This window comes from Rhineura floridana, chromosome 7 (assembly GCF_030035675.1).
Source record: "Rhineura floridana isolate rRhiFlo1 chromosome 7, rRhiFlo1.hap2, whole genome shotgun sequence".
In the NCBI taxonomy this organism is placed as follows: Eukaryota; Metazoa; Chordata; class Lepidosauria; order Squamata; family Rhineuridae; genus Rhineura; species Rhineura floridana.
The window spans coordinates 16,786,750-16,813,358 of record NC_084486.1 but is presented as its reverse complement, the minus strand read 5'-3'; the positions used below and the strand labels follow the sequence as shown (position 1 = coordinate 16,813,358).

Here is a 26,609-nt window from a genome sequence, read left to right as displayed (position 1 = left end):
TTTTAAGGTAACATTCAGTTTTATATAAAACAGCATTGTTGATATTTCTGACAGAGAACTGTTCCACTTTAAATGAGAGAAGCACATGAACTCTATTTTGCTGCTGCTGCTTACTCTACATGCATTTTACAAAAATTACACAAATACAGACTTTATAATGTGTTAGGCAGTGTAGACAAGTCCCTGAAAAAAAAGGTAGGCAACATGTAAAGCAGTCCAACAAAGTTAAGCACTTTTATGTCCCATTGATTTTTATACGAGCATTACACACGCATTTAGAGAATACTTAACTTTCAGTACAATCCTATGCATGCCTACTCAGAAATATGTCCTATTAACTTCAATAGGATTTATTCACAGGTAAGTGTTTATATAACTGTTGCCTTTGGCTATAACATGCTCTTCATTAGGAGGAATCCCAAAGCAGTTTTCTAGGGGTCCCTGAAAACACATAATTGACTTTGCTGTCTAGAACTGTGTTCTACAGAGGTATGTAAGTAGAATGGGTGAAGGATGGTTGAAAAATCTGAAGGCACACGCCATCCATTTTAATGAGGGTCACTACTTGCATAAAAGTTTGCATGGTCCACAAGACATAATTCAACCTAATTCAACTGCTTTAAAAGGCAAATGTAATACTTTTTCCTTCTCAGTGGCACACAACCCGTTTATGGCAGGCTCTAGAGCAGGCCTACCTAACTTATCCACCAAGCAGAAGGCATCCCACCAGCCATATACAGCAACCTGCAGCAGCTCCTCTAGCAACTCCCCAGTTTTAACAAAGCACTGAAGGCAGTTTCATCAGGCTACCAGCAGGCATCCATACCTGACTGATGGCCTATTTTCAGCTTGTTGAGTCACAATGTGTGTGCAGGATGGCTGGCTCTGGAACCTTGTTCCGATATGGGCTATAGCATGACTAGTCTAAGCACATCTATTTGCCAGAGGACATACATGGTGTAAAAATAATCAGTACGTGCTTTTTTTCAAAAAGAGCCTTGCCTTATTCAAATACCACTGAACTTTTAAATATATCCAATAACTTGCATATATCTTGGAGACTTTGTTACATTTGTATTTGTTAAATTTTTTCTTAGTAGGGTTCAACTCCACTTAGACCCCAATGCTAACATTCATTGCCATGAAAAAGGTAAAAGTGTGGGCATTTCCAAAGAATGCTTCCATGTATCTAGTAAAACAAGCAACTTCAATCCAACAGATAGATGATTTTAAGAACTACTACTATATGAAATAACGTTAGCAAAATTGTAAGACACGTTTTTCTTCAAACATCTATAAATAATGCCATATTACAAAGGTCTAAAAAGAAGAAATGACATAATTCAGCCTTGCCCTTTCCAAAGGAGGCCTGTGGTCCAATGCTATTGAACATACAAATTACTACTACTTTACAAATCCAGGTAGGTAAGGGTTTTCAATATGATGAGTCCTTTTGAAATATCTCCAGTGTTCTCTTCAGATCTCTAGCATCAGAAATGGATACATTAGATCTGGTCTAATAAGAGGAAAGCCCTCCTTCTGTACAATTGAGGCCCCCCAACTAAGACTTCAGGCAACTCTGTAAAACATGCCTCCCATTTAAAAATCTCACAGTGCATGCTTCAATTTGTCAACGTGTTCAACAATCCCTGAACAAGCTTTTAATATTAAAGGTGTTTCATGTATCTTCCCCAACCCCCACCCCAAGATGTGATCATTTGGCATCATGAAACTTTATTCTAGGCATCGACCGCTTGGAATGTAACAATTCTAACATCTAAGGAATGTTAGAGAACATTCTATCATTCCTTAGATGCCAGAATCTAAGGAAAACCAAGGCAACAGTCCTTAGACAGTAATCGCTTTAGGGGAGGACCTTGTAGTAGTGTCCATTACTGCCTGCTTGCATCGTCACATCTGTGCACAGAAGGATGAAGATAAATATTCTTCCCTTCAAGAGATCAGCATTGTAAAACTATTCATTAGCTGGGTGAGAAGAGGAGCAAGTTTCTGAACTCCAGCTTGAAGCCAGGAAGAATAGCATCCAGCTATGCATTTTTTCTTTAAAAAAAGATATATTATGGCTTTAAGCTCTATTTGTATCAAGCCTTTTCTAGGTCTCTGAGTTTTGTTTCCTCTGTCTTTGCTATCACAGCAAGAAAAATCGATTTGTCTTTACAGATGATCTCTACTTTAATCTTCAGAAATGGTAACCTGCCTTCACAGCTTCAATATCAGAAATCAGTGTTCTGGCCAGGAAAATCCCAAATATCTAAGAAAGAAAAAAAGAGACAAAACAAGTACTATTAAGAAGAGAAATATTTTGACAGTCTGGGGCTCTTCCCAAAAATAATAAAAAGGTACAAATTCCAACTCCTTTGCTAAACCATTACATATAACCTGGAAAGAATTGAACTCCTTTTAAATAGTGCTGGAATATTATGAACCCAGATGCAAGTACTATTTAGCACTGGTTAAAAAAATGCATTCTCCCAGGCTATGGTCTGAAGGCACATGAGGCCACTATCTTGCTGAACCTAAGCAGGTTTGGGTTTGGGCAGTGCCTGGATGGGAGCCTGCCTGAGAACATCTAGGCCACCTTGGGTTCCATGGTGAAAGAAAGGCAGGGTATAAATGTAACAAATAATAATAAATAAATAATAATTAGGATGCAGCAGCTTGGATCCAATGAAATTTGTGTTGCTTATCCATTAAAGTCACTGCATACATTTCAAGCTGGAAAGCTTTTACAATTATTTTGTAACATAGATTTGTCAGCAAAGTTGTTTCAGTCTACAGAACATGTAAGTCTTCTATTTCTCTTCAGAAGGTGATAGCAACTGCACAAGGATGTTGGGAGGGGGAGAGGAGGACACTTTCTCAAACAAATACATACAACAATTGTCTTGATCTAAGGGCAAACAAAACAAAAACAAGCAGAGCAACATTGTCAGGGTTTCTAACCAGCCTGGATTTTACTGGTCTAAACAGCAATACTATTTTCTGTCAGGTAGGCAGTGATAAGGCACCAGAAACGCCAATATGACTCTGGGTTCTTGTGCTTGCCAAATTTTACCCAGGCTCTGGTCCTAGTGCTGGTATTTTTGAAATCTGAAGTTAGCAATCTTATTCATGGGATCTCCAAACAGTATTGGTATTCCAGTGCTGCTGCAGGTTTGCCCAGATATGAAAGAGGCAGGTGTGTGAGGTACGTAACAGAAACAAGAGACCCCTTCCTTGTTCTCTTTGTAAGCAGAAGAACTTCATGAAGTTTAATGAATTAATTTAAAAATGTATACACCATCCTCTGCCCAAATGTCCTGAGGGCAATTTACATTAACATACATAACATCTGTATAACACAAGAAAATTATTTCAATTCAATTCATAATAAAAGCATCAGCATCACACTATCTGTAAATTACTTCAGTCACAGTTCCTCTCCTCCAAAAGCCTGCAGATAGAAGTGTGCCTTCACCCTTTTCCTAAAAGAAAACAATTATGTGGCTAGGTACCACCTTAGGAGAGAATGTCCCACAGACATAGAGCTGTCATTGCTCCCTATCTCCTCTCCACTATCTTCTGTTCAGCAGCATAACAATATTGAAGAGACATAACCTCATTTTCCCGATTCAAAGTGGAGATTTGGGGGGGGGGGAGAATGGGGATCTAAGTAAATTAACTTTTACCAACTCTAGCAGTGGGGGATGTTGGTGATTGTGTGTGCCAGAAAGAATTGTATGACAGTAGATGATTATAAACATGGAACATGGTGGTTGGAGTCTACTACCGACCACTCAGTCAAGGAGAAGACGAGGATGAAAGTTTTGAAAAGCAAATTGCCAGTAGTTCAAGGAGGCATGATGTAGTAGTAATGGGGGACTTCAATTACCCTGATATCAGTTGGGAGACAAATTCTGCCAAACACAGCCCCTCCAAGAAATTCCTGACTTGTGTTGCTGACAATTTTCTCCTACAGAAAGTGGAGGAAGGATCAGCTATCCTTTACTTGATTCTAATTAATAGAGATGACTTAGTGGATGAAGTGCCAGTTACGGGAACTCTGGGGGAAAGTGACCGTGTTAAGAGTTCTTGATTTTAAAGAAAGCAAAAGCTGAGTGTAACCATACACATATCCTGGACTTCAGGAAAAGCAATTTTAATAAACTTTTATCAATTGTAAGTACGGTTCCATGGCAAGCGACCCTAATGAGAAAAGGAGGCCAAGATGGGTGGGAGTTTCTAAAAAGGAAATTCTAATGGTACAACTGCAAACAGTTCCAACAAGGAAAAAAGCAGGAAGACAGCATAAGAAGCCAATGTGGCTTCACAAAATGTTTAGAGAGTACCTGAAAACACAAAATGACACATACAGGAAGTGGAAGGAAGGCCACAAAGGAAGAGTACAGACAGGTAGCATGGAATTGCAGGGATGGCAACAGGAAGGCTAAAGCTGAGAAGGAGCTGAGGTTAGCAAGGGATGCTAAAAGCAAAAAAAAAAAAAGCTTTCTTCAGTTACATCCATAGAAGAGAGAGAAAAGAAATGGTGGTTCAGCTACTCAATGATGATGGCAAAATAACAGATAACAAAGAAAAGGCAGAAGTACTATAATCCTACATAGGCTCAGTCCTCTCTCCAAAGTGGGTCTATGAACCTCCTGCCAAACATATACAAGTTGAAGGTACAGGATTGCAACTTGGGATTGACAGACAAATGGTAAAGGAATACTTAATTACTTTGAATGAGTTCAAATCTCCATAGCCTGACAAACTGCATCCTACAGCAATGAAGGAACTGGTTGAAGAACTCTCGGAATCACTGTCTATTATTTTTGCAAAATCATGAAGGATGGGTGAAGTGCTGGATGACTGGGGGAGAACTAATGTTGTCTCTATCTTCAAAAAAGGCAAAAAGAAGGAACCTGGGAACTCTGGACCAGTCAGCCTGACATCAATCCCTGGGAAAATTCTGGAATTCCTGGGAAAATTCTGGAGGCAGGCCAGCTCCAGACACTCTTGGATGAGACCAATTATCTCGATCCATTTCAGTCGGGTTTCAGGCCTGGTTTTGGTACGGAAACAGCCTTGGTCGCCTTGTATGATGACCTCTGTCGGGAGAGACAGGAGGAGTGTGACTCTGTTGATTCTCCTTGATCTCTCAGCGGCTTTCGATACCATCAACCATGTTATCCTTCTGGGAAGACTGGCTGAGTTGGGAGTGGGAGGGACTGCATGGCAGTGGTTCCGCTCCCACTTGACGGGTCGGCTCCAGAAGGTGGTGCTTGGGGAACATTGTTCAGCACCCTGGATTCTCCAGTATAGGGTTCCGCAAGGGTCAGTTCTGTCCCCCATGCTGTTCAACATCCACATGAAACCGTTGGGTGCAGTCAGTTCTGTCCCCCATGCTGTTCAACATCTACATGAAACCGCTGGGTGCGGTCATCCGGAGCTTTGTAGTGCATTGCCATCAGTATGCTGATGACACGCAGCTCTATTTCTCCTTTTCATCTTCTTCATCTTCATTACTCCCTATCTCCTCTCCACTATCTTCTGTTCAGCAGCATAACAATATTGAAGAGACATAACCTCATTTTCCCAATTCAAAGTGGAGATTTGGGGGAGGAGGAGAAGCTGTCGATGTGCTAAACCAGTGCCTGGCTGCGACAATGGACTGGATGAGGGCTAATAAACTGAGGCTCAATCCAAACAAGACTGAGATGCTGCTAGTGGGTGGTTCTTCTGACCAGATGGTAGATGTCCAACCTTTCCTCGATGGGGCTGCACTCCCCCTGAAGGAGCAGGTTTGTAGCTTGGGGGTTCTCCTAGAACCATCTCTGCCACTTGAGGCTCAGGTAGCCTCAGTGGCACAGAGTGCCTTCTACCAACTTCGGTTGGTGGCCCAGCTACACCCCTATCTGGGCAGGGATAACCTGGCTTTAGTTGTCCATGCTCTGGTAACCTCCAAATTAGATTACTGTAATGTGCTCTACGTGGAGCTGCCTTTGAAGACGGTTCGGAAACTGCAGCTTCTGCAAAATGCAGCGGCCAGATTGGTAACAGGGACCAGATGGTTCGAACATATAAAACCAATTCTGGCCCACTTGCATTGGCTGCCTGTTTGTTTCCGAGCTCAATTCAAGGTGCAAGGTTTTAACCTATAAAGCCTTACACGGCTTGGGACCACAATACCTGATGGAATGCCTCTCCCGACACGAACCCACCCGTACACTACACTCAACATCTAAGGCCCTCCTCCGGGTGTCTACTCAGAGGGAAGCTGGGAGTCTGGCAACAAGGGAGAGGGCCTTCTCAGTGGTGGCCCCCAAATTATGGAATGATCTTCCTGACAAGGTGCATCTGGCGCCAACACTGTTATCTTTTCGGCACCAGGTCAAGACTTTCCTTTTCTCCCAGGCATTTTAGCATGTTTTTAAATTGCTTTTTAAAAATGTGTTTTTAAATTTGTATATTTGTTTTTAATGTTTTTAATTTTTGTAAACTGCCCAGAGAGCTTTGGCTATGGGGTGGTATATAAATGCAATAAATAGATAGATTAGATTAGATTGATCAACAGACAGACAAACTATAAAGTAGTCAATCTGTAAGTACCTTGAAAACAATGGCAGCCATTATGGGTTTGTCAGGAACAAATCCTGCCAGACTAATCTTATCTCATTTTTTTATCAAGTAACCTCCCTGGTAGACTGTGGGATTCTGTGGACATAATATATCACGACTTCAGCAAAGCTTTTGACAAAATGTCCCATGATATTCTGATAAGCAAGCTAACTGAATGTGGGCTGGATGGAACAACTATCAGGTGGATCCACAGTTGGCTCCAGAATCGTACTCAAAAGTGCTTATCAATGGTTCCTTCTTAAACAGTGGGGTAATAAGCAGAGTATCACAGGTCTCAGTCCTGGGCCCGGTGCTCTTCAACATTTTTATTAATGACTTAGAAAAGGAAGTGCAGGAAATGCCTATCAGATTTGCAGATGATACAAAATAGGGAGGGACAGCTAATATCCTGGAAGACAGAAACAAAATTCAAAGGGATCTTGATAGGCTGGAGCACTGGGCTGAAAATAGAATAAAATTTAACAGGGACAAGTGCAAAGTTCTACACCTAGGAAAGAGAAACCAAATGCACAGTTATAAGATGGGGGATATTTGACTCAGCAATATTACATGCAAGAAGGATCCTGGAATTGTTGCCGATCACAAGCTGAATATGAGCCAATAGTCTGTTGTGGCTGTAAGAAATGCAAGTGCTATTGTAGGCTGTATTAATAGAAGTATAGTTTCCAAATCATGTGAAGTACTAATTCCCCTCTATTCAGCACTAGTTAGGCCTCATCATGAGTACTGTGTCCAGTTCTGAACACTGCACTAAGACGGATGTAGACAAACTGGAACAGGTTCAGGAGGGCAACAACAATGATCGGGGGACTGGAAACAAAGCCCTATGAGGAGAGACTAAAAGAACTGGCACGTTTGGCCATGAGAAGAGAAGACTGAGGGGAGATATGATAGCACTCTTCAAGTACATGAAAGGTTGTCACACAGCGAAGGTCTTGATCATCCCAGGGTGCAGGATATGGAATAATGGGCTCAAGTTACAAGAAGCCAGAAAAACTTCCAGCAGTTAGAGAAGTCCAACAACACTGGAGGCATTCAAGAGCCAGCTGGACAGCCATCTATCAGGTATGCTTTAGCTTGGATTCCTGCACTGAGCAGGAAGTTGGACTCAATGGCCTTGTAGGCCCCTTCCAACTCTACAATTCTATGAAAGCAAACAGTATACTAAGTGGGAGAGACAGATCGACAGAAACTTATTAACGGTGGAGGTATTGGGCACAAATTCTAACATGGATTTTTTTCTTTAAGTGGGTCTTCCCTCACCCCCTAAAAATGCATGCTAGATTAAGTTCACAGAAGAATAAGCAAGACAGATAGACTTGGGCACCTTTACTTCTTGAATAGCCTTGTAGTCCACCCGCAATACCATTTTGCAATTCACTGGTGAATTTTGAATTACTGTGTTACAGCACTTGTTCACTGCATAGCACAGTTGTCTTAATAATTTGTTTGGCGATCTCAGACCTTTTTTTTAAAAAAAAAAAAACAGAATTTCTGGTGAACTGTTTCTAGCTAAGTGGGGTCAGATGGAACTTCATGAAAAAAATAAGTAGCTTGCAGCAATTTGACAATCTGTTAGAAATAGGTTAACCCAGCCACTTGGAAGCTACAGGATGATTTGAAATTCTGTGAGATAGTGAATTCTCACAGAATCTATTGGGTCCCCCTCACAGAGAATACCAAGTCTACTGGTCCCCTTAACTTCAGAGAACCTATAGCAGCAATGGGGAAACTGCAGCCCTCCAGAAGCCATTAGACCCCAATTCAATTGTGCTGTATTTAATTGTGCTGTTTGTGTGTTGGTTGTTGTGTGAATGAGATTGAGTGGATGTGTGTATTTGTATTGTTTGTTGTTTTTAGTGTTTGTCTTATTAGATTCATTTTAAGATGTGCCTGGGAGAACATACTCCGGCCCTAGTAAGGGGATTTTCGGGGGCCCCAATTAACGTAGTGACGGGTAATGGGAGGTATGGTGTTGGGAGGAGAACGTGCCAGGTAAGGGGAAGTCGTCCCACACAAGTTGTGTCTGTGCCTTGTTCCGGTTCTCCTCATATCCACAGGATTGTTGGTTGTACTGTCAGCCAGCCCTCGGATCTCCAGGTGCTGCTCTTAAATGCTAGATCGGTTGCTAATAAAACTCCCCTTATCCACGATCTTATCATGGAGAAAGGTGCCAATCTTGCGTGTATTACCGAGACCTGGGTGGGCGAGCAGGGAGGAGTTGCTCTCTCCCAGCTCTGCCCACCTGGGTACTCGGTGCAGCACTGTGGTAGATCTGAGGGCCGGGGAGGTGGGGTTGCTGTGGTCTATAGGAGTTCTTTCTCTCTCACCAAGCACCCTGTCCAGACGGCGACTGGTCTGGAATGTCTTCATCTTGTGCTGGGCCAAGGAGACAGACTGGGAATACTGTTGGTGTACCACCCACCTTGCTGCCCAACAGCTTCCCTAGCTGAGCTGACAGAGATAGTCTCGGAGGTATTGTTGAGGTCCCCCAGACTCGTGGTACTGGGGGATTTCAACATCCATGCCGAGGCTGTCTTGCTTGGGGCGGCTCAGGACTTCATGGCCTCCATGACAACCATGGGGCTGTCTCAAATTGTTATTGGCCCGACACATGTATCGGGACATACTCTTGATCTGATCTTCGCCACTGGTCATGGAGATGGTGATCTGAGGGTGGGGTATTTTTCATCTACCCCATTGTCATGGACAGATCATCGCTTGCTGAGTTTTAGACTCACGACAGCCCTTTCCCTCTGCAGAGGTGGGGGACCTATTAAGTTGGTCCGCTCCTGGAGGCTTATGGATCCTGTAGCTTTCCAGAGGGCTCTGGGAGTTTTTCCGGCTGATAGTACTGGTGCTCCTGTCGAGGCCATGGTTGACCTGTGGAATATGGAGATGACCCGGGCCATCGACATGATTGCTCCCGCGTGCCCCCTTCAGTGCCGAACTCATACAGCACCGTGGTATACCCCGGAGCTGAGAGTGATGAAGCAAGAGAGAAGGAGGCTAGAGTGCAGGTGGAGGCGAACTCCTGACGGATGTAGTCATTCCTTGGTAAGTGCTTCCACTAAGTTGTACATAAAAGCGGTTAGGGCGGCGAAAAAGTCTTATTTTGCTACCACCATTAGTTCATCCCTTTGCTGCCCGGCGGAGCTTTTTAGGGTGGTACGAGGGCTTCTACATTCTGGCCCTCATGATACTAAGGACACATCGGAAGCTCGCTGCAACGAATTTGCGGAGCACTTCTAGGACAAGATTGCATGCATCCGTTGGGACTTAGACTCTGATGTTATGACAGATGAATCCATTGAAGTGTCCAGAGCGCGGCCTTGTCCTTTATTATTGGATGAATTTCAGTTGGTGCAGCTCAAGGAAGTGGACAAGGTGCTTGGAATGGTGCGGGCGACCACGTCTGCTCTGGACCCTTGCCCATCTTGGCTGGTGAAGACTGGCAAGGCTGTAACCACCGGCTGGGCCAAGGAGGTAATAAATGCCTCCTTGAGAGAGGGAGTAGTCCCTGGCAGTCTCAAGGAGGCAGTAATAAGACCTCTTTTAAAGAAACCTTCTTTGGACCCAGATGTTTTGAACAACTATAGACCGGTGGCGAATGTCCCTTTTTTGGGCAAGGTTTTGGAGCGGGTGGTCGCTGGCCAGCTCCAGGCGCTCTTGGATGAAACCGATTATCTGGATCCGTTTCAATCCGGTTTTAGGCCTGGTTTTGGCACTGAAACAGCCTTGGTCGCCCTGTATGATGACCTTTGTCGGGAGAGGGACAGGGGGAGTGTGACTCTGTTGATTCTCCTTGATCTCTCAGCGGCGTTTGATACCATCGACCATGGTATCCTTCTGGGGAGGCTCGCGGAGTTGGGAGTTGGGGGCACTGCTTGGCAGTGGCTCTGCTCCTACTTAACGGATCGTCGCCAGAAGGTAGTGCTTGGGGAACATTGCTTGATACCCTGGACTCTCCATTGTGGAGTCCCTCAGGGGTGGGTTCTGTCCCTCATGCTCTTTAACATTTACATGCAGCCTCTGGGTGCGGTCATCAGGAGTTTTGGAGTGCGTTGCCATCAGTACGCTGATGACACGCAGCTCTACTTCTCCTTTTCACCTTCTTCAGGTGCAGCTGTTGATGTGCTGAACCGTTGCCTGACCGCGATAATGGACTGGATGAGAGCTAATAAACTGAAACTCAATCCAGACAAGACTGAGACAATGTTGGTGAGCACTTTCCCTGCTCAGATGGTGGATGTTTATCCTGTTCTAGATGGGGTTACACTCCCCTTGAAGGAACAGGTTCGTAGTTTGGGGGTCCTTTTTGACCCTTCCTTGTCGCTCGAGGCTCAAGTGGCCTCGGTGGCACGGAATGCGTTTTACCATCTTCGCTTAGTAGCCCAACTATGCCCCTATCTGGACAGTGATGATCTCGCCTCTGTTGTCCACACTCTGGTAACTTCTAGATTGGACTACTGTAATGCACTCTACGTAGGGCTGCCCTTGAAGACTGTTCGGAAACTTCAGCTAGTGCAAAATGCGGCAGCCAGGCTGTTGACGAGGACCAATAGGTCCATGCATATAACACCTGTCCTGGCCCACTTGCACTGGTTACCTATTTGTTTCCGAGCTAGATTCAAGGTGCTGGTGTTGACCTATAAAGCCTTACACAGTGTGGGATCGCAATACCTTGTGGAACGCCTCTCCCACTATGAACCTACCCGTTCACTTCGTTCAGTATCTAAGGCCCTCCTCCGGGTGCCAACTCAGGATGCCTGGAGAACTGTTACTAGATCTAGGGCCTTTTCTGTGGTGGCCCCCGAATTGTGGAACAGCTTACCGGAGGAAATACGGCTGGCGCCTACGGTTCTTTCTTTTAGGCGCCAGGTTAAGACCTGGCTATACTCCCAGGCATTTTAATGTTCAATGTTTTATGTTTAATGTTTTAGTTTAATGTGTTCCTCTCCGTTACTGATTTTATTCTATATTGTATTTTAATCTCGTTTTGTACACCGCCCAGAGAGCTATTAGCTATGGGCGGTCTAGAAATGAAAATAAATAAATAAATTCGCATCAACCTCAGCCAGAACGGCCATTTAACTGACTATTGTTCAGCAACAATATTTTTTATGGAACAAAGAATCTCTATTAGTAAACACTCTTCCATCAACTGATGGCAGCGGCATGAGTGGTGGCATGAACAGGTTCCTGTGGGGTTCCTGTGAGGTTGCAAGAAGACAGCAGAGAGAGAGCAGCAGGCAAGCTGCTGGTGCTTTATTTTGAACACCTTTGCTACTCGGGTCCTGTGCAGAGCAGAGTTACCAGCAGAGGTGCAATTGTGCCACCTTTATTTTCCAAAAGCTCTGGGGCTATCGAACGCCGCTCGCGTCTTCCTTGCTGCCACCCTCCCTGCTGGGCTTTTTGTTGTCCAGTCTGGTGGAGAGGCAGCTGTTCCTCCTTCACCTTTGAAAGCCCCAGAGCCACCAAGGGCCACCTATCTGTCTTCGCCACCGCATCTTTTTTTTTGCTGCCGCCCTCCACGCTGGGCCTCTTGTGTGCCAACCTGCCCATGATGGCAGACCCGTACCCACTCTCTGACACATGAGCTCCGGCACCGGGCTTCACCTGCAGACAGATCCATCTACACCGAGCAGGCTTCCACCCCTTTCCTCTCCAAGCCAGTCGTTTCCATCTCTCCCATGGGCAGACCCACCCACGCTGAGCACACTTTTACTTCTTTCCTCTCCTTTCTTTCTGAGGCCGTCGTTTCCCCCTTTGCAACGACCTACAAGAGCCGGAACATCAACCGCTTCATCCCCGTGATCAAGTTGAAGTACTGCTTACCGTGGACACCATCTAGGTTGGCAAAAAGCTGGACTGCTCCTGCTCCTTTTCCTGTATTACATTATGTTGTGGTTTATTTCTAGACCGCCTTTTGGCCAAAAAGGCCCCCAAGGCAGCTTACACACAAATAGAAAAACACAGATACAAAATACAAATAAAAACAATACAATTTACAAAACTTCAAGCCAACAAAGTCTTAGCATTTCCAAAAAGCAACAACAGCTAAAAACCAAAAGCATGCATCTTCCTGGTAAAGGGCAGTCCCCAGAAAAATGTCACTAAGTGCAGGGGTGAGGGGGCAAAGCAGAGGGAAAAGCTTGCCCCTGGACAGTCCCAGCGCAGTCTCACCCCTGCAGCAGTACCACTCAGTCTGCAGCTCCTCCTTGTAAAGGTCCAGGCAGAGGGGTGGGGAAAGGCAGGTGGAAAACGCTTGGTGGAAAAGCTTGCCCCTGGATGGTCCCAGCACAGTCTCACCCCTGCAGTATTAGGACTGGCAGATGCAGTACCAGCAGGACACCTCAGTGGTATCATGTTCTGATGTCAACATATTGATATAAGAACTAGTAGACATTGTCTAATTGTTAGGAATTTATTAGGAAAGTGTCAGGAAAGTGTGATTTGTTATTGTCTTTTCACTGAAAGTCGTTATTGTTCCCTTTTAATAATAATATTACCTTATTATTTAATTTTTGTAAATTGTACTGTTTTTATTGATATGTATTTCTATATTTGTGTTTATTTTTTGTAAGCCGCCTTGATGGCCTTTTGGCCAAAAGGCAGGATAGAAATAACAAGCAGGAACAAAAGGGAACAGGCACCAGACTGAAGACAAAAAGGGGAGGCAGGTTCTGGTGCCGAGTAAGATTTATTGTAGTAAGATTTATTGTAGTAGGGATAGAAATAAACCATAATAGTAACAATAATAATAAATTACTATCTTTATATAAGTATTCATTTCTAAAACTTATTCATTACCCAAACTCTGTGACAGTAGGCAGCAGCAGATCTAATCAGTGGATTAGAAATAATATTTGCTGCTTCAACAGTCCAACGAAACTCACCTGCAATAATGAAATGGCTACAAAGATTCCTGCCACAATGTAAATATTCCGGGGCAACCAAGCTTCCAGAGCAGGGATGCAGCCTCTGATAAAGATCCGTTCATCCCAATAGGATATGGACTAGGAGAGGGAAATGGGGGAGGAGGGAGGGAGATATATATATACAAATATCACACTTTTTTTTTTGTTATGAACTCTATTTTCATGAAAAATAAAGAGAGACCACAATGAAAATCTCCCTACTATGAGCAAGACTAATTAAAATTCTGCACCTAGAAAAGCTGGACTGTACAAACAGCATGATCTCTCATTTTGAGTAATTTGTTCTGTAGTTTTTGTTATCTTGCTTTATTCATTGCAATAGTTTGACTTCTACCTTGCTTCCCAGCAACGCCCTTAAAGCATGTTACAAAGCGTAACACGCAATATCTACTCTATTCCTTCATACCGATTCAAGCCACCTCTTTAGCTTTTAGGATTTCAGCAGGCATTGTCCACACTATTTAAAGCAGCCTTGTCCAACCTTTGGGTTCCCAGATGTTGCTAGACTGCAACTCCCATCGGCCCCAGCCAGCATGGCCAATGGTCAGGAATTATGGGAACTGTAGTCCAGCAACATCTGTGGCCCAAAGGTTGGAAAAGGCTGATTTAAAGCATCTCTTCAAAAGCATAAAGACAAGAAACTAGTTATCTTTAAAATGAAAGCCAAGATGCTCAGAAATCAGAATTCTATGCCTGCTACCACACATCCTTCTTCTTCACTCTTGTGGAATCCCAATTACATGCACAGCTCTCACTGTAGGGTAGTTCACTTACATCTACAGGGTCGTATGACAATCTGTATGTGCAAATGAACTGTCACAGGTCTAACAATGCAGATACAACTTTTGTATCAACTTAAAAACACTACAAGACTTTTTGATGAAATTGTCTCACACCTCAACCTGCCAGTCCTCAGAAATTATAGGAAATCAAGTCATACACATGTACAGTTCCTTGCAAAAGTATTCAGACCCCTGACCAATGCTCCCATATTACTGAATTACAAATGATACATTGCAATATCATCTGTATATTTTATTTTGAAACACTGAAACTCAAAATCAATTATTGTAAGGTGACATTGGTTTTATGTTGGTAAATGTTGTAAGAAACAAAAAAAATTGAAACATGTTGCTTGCGTACAGTAAGTATTCATCCCCCACACATTAATATTTGGTAGAGCCCCCTTTTGCTGCAATAACAGCTTTAGGTCTTTTGGGGTAGGTATGCACCAGCTCTGCACACAGTGTCGGAGGGGTTTTGGCCCATACTTCTTGGCAGATTTGCTCCAAACCGTTCAGGTTGGTTGGACGTTGCTTGTGGACCGCAATTTTCAAAAAGCGCCACAGATTCTCAATGGGATTGAGATCACGACTTTGACTGGGCCACTGTAAGACATTCACCTTTTTGTTCTTGAGCTACTCCAATGTTGCTTTGGCCTTGTGCTTGGGATCACTGTCCTGCTGAAAAGTGAATTTCCTCCCACGCTTCAGTTTTTTAGTGGACTGAAGTAGGTTCTCTTGCCATATTTCCCTGTATTTTGCTCCATCCATTCTTCCTTCGATTTTAACAAGATGCCCAGTCCCTGCTGATGAGAAGCATCCCCACAGCATGATGCTGCCGCCACCATACTTCACTGTAGGGATGGTGTGTCTTGAGACGTGGGCAGTGTTAGATTTGTGCCACACATAGAGCTTTGAGTTTTGACCAAAAAGCTCTATCTTGGTCTCATCTGACCACAAAACCTTTTCCCACATCGCAGCTGGGAGCAATCTCCAGATGTGCTTTCAGATGGTACTTTTTGAGTAACAGCTTCTTTCTTGCCACCCTCCCATACAGGCCACTTGATAAGGTTGACTGGTGCACCATTACTCCACTCCCAGCCACTGCACTCTGTAGCTCCTTCAAAGTGATTGTTGGCCTCTCTGTGGCTTCTCTCACAAGTTTCCTTCTTGTTTGAGTGCTGAGTTTTGAGGGATGGCCTTTTCTTGGCAGTGCCTGGGTGGTGTCATGCAGCTTCCACTTCTTGATTATTGATCTAACTGTGCTCACTGGGATAGCTAAACACTTGGATATTAGTTTGTACCCTTTTCCTAATCGATGCATTTGTATTACATTCCTGTATCTGTAGAATGTTCTTTGGTCTTCCTTTTCCTTCAGATCCACAGCCTGACCAATGACCCTTCAACAGTGGGATTTTTATCCTGGCAATGTGACAGCAACTTTAATGGTTCACAGGTGGAGGCCAATGGTAAGGTAACTGTGTCCTCGACAGGGCAATTTCTTTCTTCTGGGTAAACTGGGAGCTTCCACAGCACAGGCATTGAATACTTATGCAAGCAACATGTTTCATTTTGTTGGGTTTCTTACAAGCATTTCCCAACATAAAACCAATGTCACCTTACAATAATTGATTTTGAGTTTCAGCATTTCAAAATAAAATATCATACAGAACGAAATTACAATGTACCATTTGTAATTCAGTAATATGAGAGCATTGGTCAAGGCTCTGATTACTTTTGCAAGGCACTGTATATCTGAACTAGTCCTCTATGAGATTTTCACACACACATTTTCACAATTAAGCCTTCAATGAGAAACTCTCATCCATGAAAGCATTTGGGGACAGTATTCCCATTATCGTCTAACAAGGGGCAGCAACATTCTGTGTTCCCATTCTTAGCTGTTTTAAACTACTTCCAGACAGCAAAAATCAGTTATGGAAATGGCCCAATCCCTAGCCAGGCACATTCATCTGCAATATAGTGAGCATGCTTGTATTTATTTATTGCATTTGTATACCGCCCCATAGCCAAAGCTCTCTGGGCGGTTTACAACAATTAAAAACATTAAAAACAAATATACAAATTTAAAAACACATTTTTAAAAAGCAAGCAATCGGCTGTGGGCCAGAGCACCAGAGAAGGCTCAGAAGTAAAGTCCACATCCACTGAAAACATTAAGGTTACAATTCTAAACACACTAACTAGGGACTAAGCCACACTGAATACAGGGGAACCAATTCATGTAGGATTTTGCTTTAAGGATACAGTTAGAATCAGAAAGGTCATTGTGCGTTGGGAAAGTTCAAAACATACCTAATGGCAACAATTACACATTCTGAGGTGTTATTATTTGCCACCAGCTACTATCCAGCTATCCTTTGGCCTATTTTCATAAATACAAACTTCAGAAAATTGAACAGATTAGCTCAAGTTTGGCCTTGGGAAAGCTCAATTCTAGCTGATAGGACAAACCTTCTTCTCCACACACCCCATCACCTCCCCTGGAGTAAACCGTGTGCAATTTCCTTGACCAAACATAAGGGTGCTTGCAGGAGGGGGGGAGAGAAGCACAGTGGTTGAAAGCCTGATGATGAACAATTTGAGGGTCTAAAGCATGGAGAAGAATGTGGACCAATAAAGTATGCTGCTCAAAAGGAGGGCCTACAAATGATATCTCTCATCTTCTCCTCACATATTCACTATTTAGAGGTCAGCCAGAAACATCTTCTTCACTTCAGAAAAAGGTAGGTAGAATCTGTGGGCCATCTTGTGCCCTACATAGGTAGACTTCCCTGTTCCCCTGGTTCATAGGGTCTCCAAAGCCTGGAACAAGGGGCAATGCTGCCCACCACACTCTTTCACAGGTCGCAAGAATCACAAGACTAGAAAAAAGAGGGCATCTTGGAACACTACGCATCCAAACCTCCCATGCTCTGTCATATATTTATTTAAAATATTTCCATCCTGCTCTTCTGCCCTATGACAGGGCACTCATGGGGTCTCACAATATGATCATATACAGTAAAAAACATTAAAAAGATAAAAATAGATAAAAATACATATATGGAGTTGGGAAATCTAGGGGAGTGATAGCAAAAGGGGACTAAAGAGGTAAAGCTAAAAAAGGGGGTGGGAAATAAAATCAGTTTCAGGCTCAGCCTTCAATCCAGTAAGTGACAGCACACTGGAAAGGAGATTTGGGAGACCGGGAACTCCTCCATGCTTGAGGTATATGTATAGAACATCCTGAGGGCAGATGACAAAGACAGGTAACGGGAAGACAGCTATTGTCAACTGTGGTTTCCCACGGAATTCTGGAAAGACTACTGATATGGCAGGACACTTCTTGGCTTTTATTCTAGTTTCTTGCACAAAAATCTACAAGTTTAATTGTCAGACGCTTCCCTTTGCACTGGGCCCTAGGTACTAAGCCACTGTAGGAAACAAAAGCAGGAGCTGGGGATATTTTGGAAGAATGGTAGCACAGAAAATACTCACCATATTTCTGACATCATAGCCACACTGTGTGTTCACAACCTTTTGCTGAAGATAGAGGGGAAAACATTAGAGTTAACATAACTGATCAAACATGTTGGGATTTGTATATGTGTGTTATTTTAAAGCACAGAATCCCAGTATGAAGAATCCTTCAGGGAGCAGCATACAGTCAAGACTTTAAAGACTATTTCACACACTCAGTTTGGGAAACATTTCCTTTTCCAATCTCCAGTATTAATACAGAACTAAGACGACTGGAAATAGCTCACAGCAGGATCTTGGATGCAGCAGGAAAAAGGAACCCCACACCTCTCACGGCTTTTGCTTGTGCTACTGCAGTTGAAGTATATGTTAAGGTTCCAATCATTTGGTTCCTGGGCACCGCAGCATTGATTCTGTAATAGATAAATCACTCTGTGTTACAATAGGAATGTACAAAAAGAAAAGATTGAATACAACAGCTTCCTGGGATGGTAATCCAACTATCACATCTGTTTCATAAACAACACATGCAGAAGGCTGTAAAAGTTATCTGTGTACAACACAAGCTAGATGTATCATCTGGCATTCCCACTGCCGCTAAGCCACACATGAATGTTTTGTTTCTGGTTTATTTTATTGGGTTGGTGCAACTGTTTGAGGGAGAGATCTACATACCAAGCATACAACCAGCATGTCCACATAACACACCAGCTGCGAGGCTCAAGAATGCAGAGGGGTGTAAAATGCCTGAATGGCCCCTCTATGTAAAATGTAAATATGTCAGAGCAAATATTCTAGACTATAACCTCCATTCATCCTCTACAATTCTATGGACAAAATTCATCAGAAAATCCAACAAGTGGCACAGAATAAACAAGCAGTTAATTTTCTAGCCTACAGGCTGAAGAGAAGAATATAAACACAGTAAGAAAAAGTTCTGTCTGCTGCATGGCTGTGCCTTTCTGTCACAGCCTTCTGCCACATTGCCAATATTACCTCTTTCGTGGCTCATCCTCAACCACATTCCCCTCACACAAGAATTTTAAAAAGGGTATCATTCACTACTGATTTTGCCATTTAAAAAGAACCATGCAAAAATCAAGTATAATTTATCAAGACAGCTTACCATTTTCTGCAATGAATCTATGAGGTTCTGAAGGTCAATGTCATCTCGGTAAGACTTAATATTATTCTTGAAGAATGTCTCCACCCGGTCCCTCACCCAATCCTGGAACAGGAACGCCAGCACAGCTACTGCCATCTCCAGGACAAATATTAGCACAATTGTGCCACAGAACTACAAAACGGAGACAGGGAGTACGACAAAAAAGAGAGAGGAATGAGGCTTTGCTCAAAACAAAAGTAGACCAGTGGTTGTCCATCTATGTTTCAGGGAACCTTGAGATTCCTCAGAATCTTCTTAGGGGTTCCTCAATAAGACAGACAGCAATTGTGATCAAATTTCCCCAAAAGACAGCTTGTCCACCACTACTGACAATCTCCTGTCATACACAGTGCTGTCCTTCTTGAAGAGTTAGAGCCTAAATGAAGCTGCTTATGATGCTACGATTTGGGCTATTTCAATAAGCTATTAGAACTGCCAGATAAAAGATTTTTACAATGTAATTCTATGCATGTCTACTCAGAAGCCCTAAAATACTTAAATAGGACTTACTCTCACGGAACAAGGTGTGGATTGCACCCTTAGTTGATGAATCATCTGCCACCACAGCCATTTCATTGGCAAATTAATTAAACTAAACTAATACATATTTTTGTTAAGAATGTAGAAGAGCCCAGCTGAATCAGACCAAATGTCTATTTGTTCCCACAGCAGCCAGCCAGATAATTACGAGCAGAACATGAACATAAGAGCATTCTCACAGTAGTGTTCATCACTTGGTATGTTTTAATTGTAAAAGGCAATTCAAAAATTTATATACAAATAAAATTTAAATTTGTGTATTTCCAAACCCACAACGTAGATACCTTGAGAAGATAGAAGATATTTAAAGACTTCTAACACTCATTGTTAGAAAAGGCAATCTTTAAAGTACACTATCACTAAAACAACAATAAAACAAAGGAAATTGTTAGCTCACTGCCCCACCAAGTAAAATTGGCCTTCACTGATGAATTACGTAAAACTTTTGTTGATAACCTACTGACTAGATTGCTGTAATATGGTATGATTTCACTTAATCCAATTGTACAAGAACTGAACAGAGGACAAATCTAAAATGCATCCCTACTTAATAAACCCCAAATCCAGACTAAAGTTGACACATTCTGGCTTGCACTTCTTTAACTGCACCACAAACCTACCTAAAGGTAATGGTGTCCCCGCACTTGTAGTGCGAGTTGTTTCCAACTCTTAGGGTGACGTCTTGCGACGTTTACTAGGCAGACCGTATGTATGGGGTGGGATTGCCAGTTCCGTCCCCGGCCTTTCTTTACCCCCCACCATATGCCGGGTACTCATTTTACCGACCACAGATGGATGGAAGGCTGAGTGGACCTTGACCCCTTTTACCGGAGATTCGACTTCCTCCTTTCGTTGGAATCGAACTCCGGCCGTGAGCAGAGCTTCAGCTGCATTACCGCCACTTACCACTCTGCGCCATGGATGATCTACAAACCTACCTAACTGCACCCAAAACCAGCAGATTTCAAACACACACACACAATCCAATTACTTACAAATTTCAGGAGGCAGATGTTCTCCCGCAGGGCTCCTACACAGCCAGCAAATCCCAGAATGAACATTACCCCACCAACAAATAGAATGAGGACCACAGGGTCAAAGCCATGGAGGCGGGTCATTTTGGATAAGTCAGACAGCACTCCCTAAAAAAACCCAAAAAGCATAAAGAGTGAGAACCTAATCCACTTGTACTAATCAGTTATTACTTTAATGAATCAAAGCTTCGTATCATTCTACTGTAAGGATATCTTATACCTCAATGCACAACTCAAAAGCAGAGCTGCATGCATGTTAAGATCCCACAGAAAGGGCAAGATGTGGCAATGGGTGCAGTATCCAAATTCCTGAGAACGGCAGCTCACTCACTCTCTTAGAAACAAAAAAATGCAGGTTTTGCCCTTATGGTTGCAAAAATGTGCTTAGGAAATGCACGGGAATGCATGTTGTAATCTCAGAAGTAAGAAAGATGGCTGAGTAAGATTTCTATTGTTGAGAGTGGAATTTCAACTGTCCTTGCTCTTCCTGTGACTAGGAAAACCAGAATTATGCGCAGTTAGCATCATATACACACACCCACACCCTCCTTGACCTTCTGGCAGATAAATTCTGTGGCCAGCCAACCAAATTAACCATTTTAATGTGAAATTGTCAATTTTAATTAATACTTGTAATAAGGCTGTGCACTGTCTTTAACCTTGTGTGTTGTTCGGGAGATATAATAATTGTAATTAGTGTAGATATAAGTATTGGGAATGAGAATTTGGAAGAATTAAAAGATGTTGAGTTAATTATATATAAAAAGGTTACATTTTGTAATTTGGGCTGTGTATGAATTTGATAACGGGTGGATTAAATATTTGCATGAGTTGTATGTATGAAGTGCTTGCACACAGTAATTCTGAAAATAAAATTACATATTACAAATGGAAGAAAAAGAAGTATTTCTTCCATTTACAAGATTCAAGGAATGCATTTCCTCCATCATTTCCCCTAGGGAAAGGGAGAGATCACATCCATTTGGATACTCACATACTCTATCTTGTCTAAATCCCAAGTTGTGGAGGGAGGGGGGAGTGTTACTTCAGTCACCTGACAGGGCATTTCATTGCAAGAAGCCTCCATGCAGCAAGGAAAATAATTTCAACAGCAGTGGGACTTCAGGCCATGTCACTTTTAAAAAAAAAAAAACCTGTATACCCAAACATGTAATCTGCAAATATAACAAACATGTTTGAAATGTTTGCATCAATCAATACAATCAATGTACATGCATTGAGGATTGGCTCCAGCTCTCTGTCAAGTACACCTTTGGTTGCAACTCTCAGTTTGTCATCATGAAATGATTCTAAATATCAGTTTTTGCCAAACAGAACCTTGCAGCCAAACAGGCTTCCACTAGATGGCGCTAAGAAGTTGCAGCATGATTTTTATTTCTGCTTGCAAGCAGCAGCCTGCCTAAGGCTACATGGAGCCATTTCCCTGCATCTGAGGCAAAACAGCTTCATTTCTGGGTGGATAATGTAGCTACCATGTTATCACCAAAGTAATAACTGATTATAACAACACCGGGCCCTGTTTTTGTTCTTGCTTTTTGACACCTAAATATTTACATTTCAAATAACGTTTCTAGGTATATAGAAGAGCTCCAGTCAGGTACGCGTCCTCTATATACAATCTTTGGAAACCTGGGGGAAATGTATTACAATGTCTAGGTGCAATGGAAATAATTTAAGAAATGCCAGGGGATACCTCTCTCAAACATCATTTCCTAGCATCATTCAAATATGATTTGCTTCAGGGGAATGCCTTTGGCGCCAGCTTCGGATTTCCTTTTAAAATTGACGGCACCAGCTATCAAAACAGTAGAAGAGCGAAAGTTCCAAAATGAAGCTGGAAACATGGACTAGATTCAGTGGGCACACAGAGTGAGTGTTTAATTTGTACAACATGAAAACGTCTCTTTACACACTCATAGTGAGAACCAAAGAACGATAAGTGGAAGTAAAATAGCACCACCCTACAAACCGTTGCACAACTATTAACATAAACATTTGTGCAATACTGTAATACCAGAGTGATTCTACAGTGGTTTTTGTACTTAGTCTGCCCAAACGGAAAAACAGCTTTGGGTTTGGTTTCACTTTTACCATGCAACACTCTTTGCAAGGTCCAATAGTCCTTCAAGTGAGCAAAAGGCACCTTCCACAAGCAGGACACCTCTGGACCCAACAGTCTGACAGTTCTTTGGAATGCATGAGAACATATGGAAAGGCCTGCTGGATCAGAGATCTACCAGTAGATCCCAATCTATCTTTTGTCCACCCCTATTCTAAGTTATACCACCTGTCAACACATCACAGGTAAAGATAGGGATGCCCATTGTTTATATTTGTAACACCCCAGTTTTCTCACTAAGAACTGCTTTTCCCATCTTCGTCTCTGCCCCACTCCCCCCAAAATCATACACTGATAAATCTGTTGCCTGAATATGCTCCACTGCAATTTCTACGGTTGCAGTGGTTTGGCAAGTGCCTCTGAAATAGTGAAAAACTGCAGCAATATCATGATAGCAACAGTTCACAGGGTATATTTTTCTCTGTGATATTATTTATTTATTTCATTTAAAATATTTCTATCCCACCCTTCTACCCTATAATAGGGCACTCAGAGAGGCTTACAATAAAAGTACATAATAAAATTGTACACAATAAAAATCACAAAAACATTAAAATAAATTAAAATACAAAAAATGCAATTAAAATACATAAAATAATATATATATATATATATATATATACACACACACATACACACATATATGCATATATAAAGAGTGGTACTGAAGGGACTACTGAGGTAAAAATTGACATAGAAGGCATAGAATCAGTGTCAGGCTCTACCTTCAGTCCCTCCCAAAGGCTCTCCGGAACAAGATCATTTTCAGAAGTCTACAGAAAACCATCAGGGAGGGAGCAGAGCGGGTTTCTTGGGGTAGAGTATTCCAAAGCTTGGGGGCCACAGCTGAAAAGGCTCTGCATGCCTGTCAGTCTAACATCTTTCACTCCAGGCACACAGAGGAGACCCAAGGCAGATGATATTAAATCCCGGGCAGGTACATATGGGCATAAGCGGTCCCTCAGGTACATTGGTCCAAGCCTATTTAGGGCTTTAAAGGTCAGAACCAGCACTTTGAATTGGGTCCGGAAACAAACTGGGAGCCAGTGGAGTCGATAAAGCACAGGGGTGATATGCTTCCTGCGCCGTGATCCAGTTAACATTCTGGCTGCTGCATTTTGAACCAACTGTAATTTCAGAAGCGTTTTCAAAGGCAGCCCCACATAGAGTGTGTCACAGTAATCCAGCCTCGATGTCACCAATGAATGCATCACTGTGGCCAAGTCAACTGCTCCCAGGAACGGGTGCAGCTGGTAGACCAGTTTGAGTTGGCCAAAAGCACTCCTGGCTACCGCAGCCACCTGATATTCAAGCAGCAGGGCAGGATCCAGGAGGACTCCCAAACTGCGGACCTGCTCCTTCAAGGGGAATGCAACCCCATCCAGAATAGGTTGCAACCCTATCCCTGGAGCAGTTTTCCCCTTGACCAGCAACACTTCCGTCTTGTCTGGATTAAGTTTCAGTTTGTTAGCTCTCATCCAGCCCTTCACAGCCTCCAGGCACCGGTTTAGGATGAGCACTCCCTCCCTGCAATCAGGTGGTATTATTTATTATTATTTATTAAATTTATTAGTCGCCCATCTGGCTGGATGTCCAGCCACTCTGGGCGACGTACAGGATAAAAACAATACATTAAAATGTTAACATTTAAAACCATAACAATAAAAACCTAACCCACCCAAAAGCCTGCCTGAAGAGCCAGGTCTTCAAGGCCCGGCGGAAGCTCATCCTAGAAGGGGCATGGCGGAGATCATTTGGGAGAGAGTTCCACAGGGTGGGGGCCACTATTGAAAAAGCCCTCTCTCTAGTCCTCACCAGTCTAGCTGTTTTAACCGGTGGGATAGAGAGAAGGTCTTCTGAGGCTGATCTTGTTCAGCGGCATCCCTGACGATGCTGGAGGTGCTCCTTTAGATAGACTGGGCTAAAACCGTATAGGGTTTTAAAGGTCAAAACCAACACCTTGAATTGGGCCCGGTAAACAACCGGTAGCCAGTGCAGCTCCTTCAGCACTGGAGTGATGTGATCTTGCCGGCGGCTACCTTTAATCAGACGAGCCGCCGCATTCTGTACCAATTGCAGCTTCCGGACCGTTTTCAAGGGTAACCCCACGTACAGTGCATTACAGTAATCTAGGCGAGAGGTGACCAGGGCATGTACTACCGGTGGGAACAGATGGTTGGGAAGGTAGGGGCGCAGCCTCCGTATCAGATGGAGTTGATACAGCGCCGCCCGGCTCACAGCCGAGACTTGAGCTTCCATGGTCAGCTGGGAGTCAAGAACGACCCCCAGGCTGCAGACCTGGTCTTTCAGGGGCAATCGTACCCCGTTGAGCACCAGGTCCACATCCCCCAGCCTTCCCTTGTCTCCCACAAACAGTACCTCGGTTTTGTCAGGGTTCAGCTTCAGCTTATTCCTTCCCATCCAGCCACTCACCGACTCCAGGCACTTGGACAGGGTTTCTACAGCCAACCTCGGTGAAGATTTAAATGAGAGATAGAGCTGCGTGTCATCCGCATACTGATGACATTGCAGCCCAAATCTTCTGATGATTGCCCCCAGCGGCTTTATATAGATGTTGAACAGCATCGGGGAGAGGACGGAACCCTGTGGCACCCCACAAGTGAGAGGCCAAGGATCCGAAACCTCATCCTCCAATGCCACTCTTTGGTACCTACCAGAGAGGAAGGAATGGAACCACTGCAATACAGTGCCCCCCATACCCAACCTCTCCAGGCGGTCCAAGAGGATAACGTCGTCAACGGCATCGAAAGCCGCTGAGAGATCAAGGAGGACAAGGAAGGTGCATTTGCCCCTATCCCACGCCCTCCTCATATCATCTACCAAGGCGACCAGGGCTGTTTCAGTCCCATGTCCAGGCCTGAAGCCTGATTGAAATGGATCCAGATAATCCATTATTATGGTAGGAAGAGAGAGTTGAGTGTCGTCAGCATATTGATGACATGGTACTCCAAATCTCCGGATGACCTCTCCCAGCAGTTTCATATAAATGTTAAAGAGCATGGGAGACAGAATTGAACCCTACAGTACTCCATAGGCCAATGGCCAGGGGGATGGGCAGTAGTTTCCCAGCACCACTTTCTGGGTCCTGTCCATCAGGTAGGACCGGAGCCACCGTAAAACAGTGCCTCCCAATCCCATCATATCAAAGGCCACTGAGAGGTCCAGCAGCACCAACAGGGATGCACTCCCCCTGTCTGATACCCGGCGTAGGTCATCAAGCAGGGAGACCGGCAGTCTCTGCCCCATGACCAGGCCTGAAACCTGATTGAAAAGGGTCTAGATAGTCCAATTCATCTAGGAAAACTTGGAGCTGAGCAGCCACTACCCTCTCAATCACCTTGCCCAAAAAGGGGAAATTAGAGACTGGGTAGAACTTGTTAAGATCCGCAGGGTCTAACAAAGGCTTTTTTAACAAAGATCTTATCACAGCCTCCTTCAACAATGTTGGCATAGAACCTTCCCTTAGGGAGATGTTAATTACATATGCCAACCAGTCAACCACTCCCACTCTGGCAGATTTGATTAACCAGGATGGGCAAGGGTCAAGGGAACAAGTAGTGGCCCTCGATTCTCCCAGAATCCTGTCCACATCCTCAGGCTTTACAAGCTGAAACGTATCCATAGAAAAATGACCAGAGGAAGCCTCAGGGACATCTGGCACAACTGTAGTTAATGAGGAGTCCCAGTCAATCCAAATACGAGCAATTTTGTCTGCAAAGTGCCTCGCAAACATGTCTTATCTACTTGGGGACAGTTGGGAGAGATTGCAGAGAAGGGGTGGGGTAAGCCAAGTTAATCAATAAAACAAGTTATTTCTAATTTTACACTGCTTTTTTTGTTTGTTTTACAAGACCCACCACCACC

General features: G+C 43.5%; 1 protein-coding gene across 3 annotated transcripts in view; it reads right to left on the bottom strand.

Moving 5' to 3' along the window:
- Window positions 1-207: 207 nt before the first annotated feature.
- Window positions 208-26,609, bottom strand: part of TSPAN14 (tetraspanin 14) — a 67,740-nt gene continuing 41,338 nt past the window's right edge. For all 3 annotated transcript variants that reach the window (XM_061634982.1, XM_061634981.1, XM_061634983.1), the window contains 6 exons: window positions 20,546-20,692; window positions 18,972-19,142; window positions 18,133-18,258; window positions 17,864-17,908; window positions 13,539-13,658; window positions 208-2,272 (listed from right to left, as the gene is read on the bottom strand). In XM_061634982.1, coding sequence (XP_061490966.1) covers window positions 2,201-2,272; window positions 13,539-13,658; window positions 17,864-17,908; window positions 18,133-18,258; window positions 18,972-19,142; window positions 20,546-20,692 — 681 coding nt within the window. In that variant the 3' untranslated portion in view covers window positions 208-2,200. The remainder of the gene's footprint in view (window positions 2,273-13,538; window positions 13,659-17,863; window positions 17,909-18,132; window positions 18,259-18,971; window positions 19,143-20,545; window positions 20,693-26,609) is intronic.